The 4,930-nt window shown below is 38.8% G+C and overlaps 1 protein-coding gene across 1 annotated transcript; it reads right to left on the reverse strand.

Annotated features, from left to right (window-relative positions):
- Positions 1–2,984: 2,984 nt before the first annotated feature.
- LOC134222815 (uncharacterized) lies at positions 2,985–4,664 on the reverse strand. Its single transcript, XM_062701964.1, has one exon. The coding sequence runs from the start codon at positions 4,662–4,664 to the stop codon at positions 2,985–2,987; it is 1,680 nt and encodes a 559-aa protein (XP_062557948.1).
- Between the last annotated feature and the right edge of the window lie 266 nt (positions 4,665–4,930).

Consider the following 4,930-nt stretch of genomic DNA (forward strand, 5'->3'; position numbering starts at 1 on the left):
GAGTGAACAGGATGATTATATTTCAGAAAGTGCTTAAGCGTCCGAAGTTTGAGTTTGCACGGTATAAACAAATGATACCAATTCAAACTCATTCGAAGGCTTTTGGTAATTAAGGTGACACGTGGTAATACTAAGTCAGGAACCGATAGTGACGCTTTGCACGCCGATAGTGCAAAGCGTGTCAGTGTATAAAATAATCCATGTTTGATAAATCGTTCGTGAAAAATGGTATTTATAGAGCTTAAATACAAGAATCACTACAATTGCAAATATATCAACAACTATGATTTATTTAGTCGAGATTTAGAAGACTTAGCCATTTGCTAATGGAGACTCTTCTACGGAAATCCTAAGTGGATTGTTAATGAACATACACAAAACAATACTATCGCCAAGGTTCATTATCTTACTTTAAACCTGAAACAAGGGGAATGTTGTACACAAATGGAGATGAAATGTAAGATTTAAAAAAGTTCAAGTAAAGAAAACAAAAAAAAATCTATTAATGGAGGCACTTCAATGCCCTTTGACTTTCTTGAAGTATCAAAAAGCATCATAACAGAACACAATTATGCTCTATTCAGTATAATCATCGTTTGCAAGAAATATATGAACAGAAAATGTGTTCTTATATCGAAAAATCTACTTTTAAAATTATTTTTTCACTTACCCCACAAGTGGGGCGAGTGAAAAATTCAAACAGACTTTTTGGATTTCTAAATATTTTGTATCCTAAAAGTATTTTTCAAAAATCTTGTTCGCAGGCATATAAAGATTGAATAGATGATTTGTTATAACATAAATATGATCAATTTCAATATTATATTCAACTTTTATGACTTGATGAACATTAACTATACGATTTCCTTTACCCACTTGCCTCGCTGTACCTTATATTGTGACACATTTAAAATAGCATAAATGTAAAAAATTCCAATCGTGATTTTTTTTTTAATTTTGTTGGATTCGTTATATTTTGATAACTTTTGAATTTGAAGATGAGCCCGACGGTCCTGTATTATAAGCAGGAGGTCAAGCGTTCAATCCCAGGTTGTTGTAACTAAATTTTCATAATTTTGTTTCGTTTTTTACCAAAACTGATGATCCTTTCGCACTAAAAATTCTAAAAACTTCCTAAACTTATAGCAAATCTACATCTTTCTTAAGTAGCGACCGTAACAGTGATCGTAACTGTCACTCATTCTCACGAGAAGAGAATGTTCATTCACGCAGATTTTTGCCTAGAAATCATTTTCGGGGAAGAAAAACAGGTCTTATGAGTGATAGATAACCATGTTTCGCTCACTTCCAGTGGCGCAAACGTTTGATTGGCTCGCAGGACTACTCATAGTTTTTAGTAGCCCTGCTTTTGACTGATATTTAGATAAAAAGAGAGGGGAAAAGTTAGCGTGCACGATTTTCGTTTCTTTTCTGAGTTTATTATGAGAGAGTGGTGAGTGAAAGATTCTCCCTCGATTCAAAAACGTCTAATTTCTTCTCATCTGAACTGAAACTGAAAGTCACTGTTTGGTCACTTTTTCTGCAACTGAAAGTCACTATTTGGTCCCTTTTTTCGTCAGCTTTGGTCACTAAAGTCACTATTTTGAACGCCATTGGTCGTTACCAGCCCTGTCTTTAGGATTAGCTTTGGAAATTCCTTCAGGAATTTCTTCAAAGCTACAGTAATTCTTATAGGAAATTACACGGTCATTCCTCCGGATTTTTGTAGCACGTCTTCTAGAAATTCCTCTAGACTTTCGGAGATTAATTTTGAAATTCCTTGGGAATATCCTTTGAACATTCTTTCGGGTATCTGTTAGGAAACTCTTAAATGATTCTTTGGAAATTCTTTTGGGAACTCCTTCGACTTTTTTTAGAAATAACTTACACAATTCCTTCAGAAAATCATTTTGAATATCCGTTAGAAACTCCTACAAAAACTCCTTCAGGATTTTCTATTTAATTCTTCAATAATTTTTCGGAATAATTCCTGCAGGAATTTTGAAAGGAATATAACCTTGTTTTGCTAAAGGAATTTCTCAGATATTTATAAAGGCCTTTTGGGAGGTTTTACGGAGGTTTCCTTAAGGAATATGCAAAAAACTACGGAGGGTATTTTATAAATTATTATAATTTCCAAATGTATTTCAGGTAGAATTTCCGAATAAATTCTTGAAGTAATTTCCTATGAACACCTGAATAGATTTTCAAAAATATTTTCCTAACTTATTTCTGAAGGAATTTATTAAAGAACTATTAATAGAGTCCACGAAAGAAAACAAAACTCTGTTTTGAATCTGGAATTAAGACTTCATGCCAAAAATAAAAATCCAAAAATATCGGGTTTGCAGTCGATCCATCATCATACTTCTTCGGATATTCTCAAGAATTCCTTGGGAATTTACTTCAGGAGTTTCCCAGAGAAATTCATTCCAAAATCCTTCGCAAATAAATCTAGAGAAACCTTCAGAAATTCCTTTAGGAATTTCCACAATTTGTCTATTTTTTTTTCTATAAATCATCTGGAATTTCTTTCTGGAATCCCATGAGCAATACACTCAGAAATTCTCCCCTCATTAAGAAGAAATTAAAAATATTTATAAACGAATATAAAAGTTAAATCCAACTTCCTAAAGTGCTATTTTTGACTATCCGTTTTATTTTTGTTGCCGATTCGGTTATCATTTGGCTACTAACTGACCTAACTGCTCGGTGCAGTCCACGCTGACCGATGCCTGTAAATCTGACCGTTTTGTAAATCTGTGTTGAGTGTTACAATAGTATTAAATACAGTATAAAGTGTCTTCTAGTGATTGTGAGTATAACAGTTTCTATTAGGGTGTTCAGTGTTATTTATGTTTCGTAGTTTAAGATGATAATTTACTAATCCTAATTATTAAGTTTTTTACTCTAACAACTAACATTACCGGCCCCCTTGAACTTGTTTCAACTAATAATTACTTACAAATTAACACACTTATCAACTAACTATCTTCATTGCTATTCATAGATTCATCTGGTAGCGGACAAATTCTATTTACTGGCCGCCTGTAGATCCCTCTAGTCGTTCTGACCGTGACTACGCGTACGACACCGTCGTCGCCAGGGTGGACCTCGATAATCCTCGCCAATGACCATTGAAGAGGTGGTATGTTGTCTTCCCGAAGTACCACAAGCGTCCCAACGCGGATTGGACTTGGACGAAGATGCTTGCTCATCTGTTGAAGACCGGTGAGATACTCTCGACTCCAGCGTTGCCAGTACCGTTGAAACATCTGCTGCCGTTGCTGATAGTGGGTGAGGCGGTTTGAGGGTATGGCTGTCAGATCGGTATCAGGGAGGGCATTCATAGACGTTCCGATCAAAAAATGGGCTGGTGTGAGGGCATTTGTATCGGCGGGGTCATCTGACAATGGGGTAAGCGGTCTTGAGTTGAGGGCAGCTGCGATTTGTACTAACAAAGTACAGAAGTTCTCATGCGTTAACTGGCTTGATCCGATCTCCTTTTTGAGGGCTGTTTTGGCAGAGCGAACGGCGGCTTCCCACAAACCTCCGAAATTGGGAGCTCTGGGTGGGATGAAGTGCCATGAAATCCCCTGCTGTGACAGTTCGGTTCCGATTGATGTTTGACCCTGTTTGCTGCTTAAATTTTTATGGAGGTCATACAACTCATGCTTTGCTCCTTGGAAATTCGTGGCGTTATCCGAGTGTATTTCATGTGGCCTTCCATGATGCCCGATGAATCTGCGAAGCGCCGAAATGAAGCCGGCCGTTGAAAGATCCATCACCAGCTCCAAATGTATTGCTTTTGTTGTAAAGCAAATGAAAACAGCAATATATGCCTTTAGCGGGGAAGCTCGCCGATGGTATGGTTTCAGATAAAATGGCCCGCAATAGTCGATACCGGTTATTAAGAACGGCCGGGCGGGGCGTACTCGAGTGGAGGGTAGTTGTCCCATTGGTTGCTGGATGGGCTTAGGCTTAAAGCGAAAGCAGCGTTGACATTTTCTAAGGACGGAGGTTACAGCTCTTTTGCCGTGAATTGGCCTCGTAGAGTAGCCCTCAAGAGAGTTTCGTAAGCGTCCACCCACTCTTATGATGCCGTCCTTATCAATGAATGGACCAAGAAGTTTAAGAGTTGATTTCGATGATACCTGATACATTTTCTTCAAGGATTTGATGTCTTCTAGAAATATTTCTTCTTGTGCTAGACGAACAAGGTGCATTTTAGCCTGGTTGATCTCCCGCACGGTCAAAAATACAGAAGTTTCTCGTTGGTTTGGCTTTTGACAATTGGCCGAAAATCGTAAGCAGAGCGCCACTACCCTGACTAGTGGTAACAGCGTCGACCGAACGGAAAATATGGGGTTCACTTCCTTCGATGTGACATTAGCTTGAACAATGATGCGTGGTTCGAGATCTATTTCTGTTGGCATAGTCTCAGAAGACTCATTTATCCATTTGGAGGGAGATTCCTTCAACCAGGTCGGCCCATCCTTCCACAGGCTGCTTTTCAAGAGATCATCGATTTGAAGTCCACGGGAAACCAGATCAGCGGGATTTTCTTTGCCAGCAACATGTTGCCATGGGTTCCCGTACGTTATTGTTTGAATACTGGAAACGCGATTTGCTATGAAGGTTTTCCATGTATTCGGTGGAGCCATCAACCAGTGTTATACGACCATCGAATCTGACCAGAAGAATGACCGGACCCTGTCCAATGCGAGGGCTTTAACCACGGTTTGGTAAAGTCGAGTCAAGTACGAGACACTGAAGATGGCCTTACTATTAAAGTTGAAATACGTATCTGTCAGAACTGGTGGCAGGTGGCAGAACTGTACACCCGCCTGAAACGTGAAGCAACAAAAGTTGGACTGGTGGTGAATGCGGCAAAGACAAAGTACATGCTTGTGGGCGGAACCGAGCGCGA

Source organism: Armigeres subalbatus, chromosome 3 (assembly GCF_024139115.2).
Source record: "Armigeres subalbatus isolate Guangzhou_Male chromosome 3, GZ_Asu_2, whole genome shotgun sequence".
Taxonomy (NCBI): Eukaryota; Metazoa; Arthropoda; class Insecta; order Diptera; family Culicidae; genus Armigeres; species Armigeres subalbatus.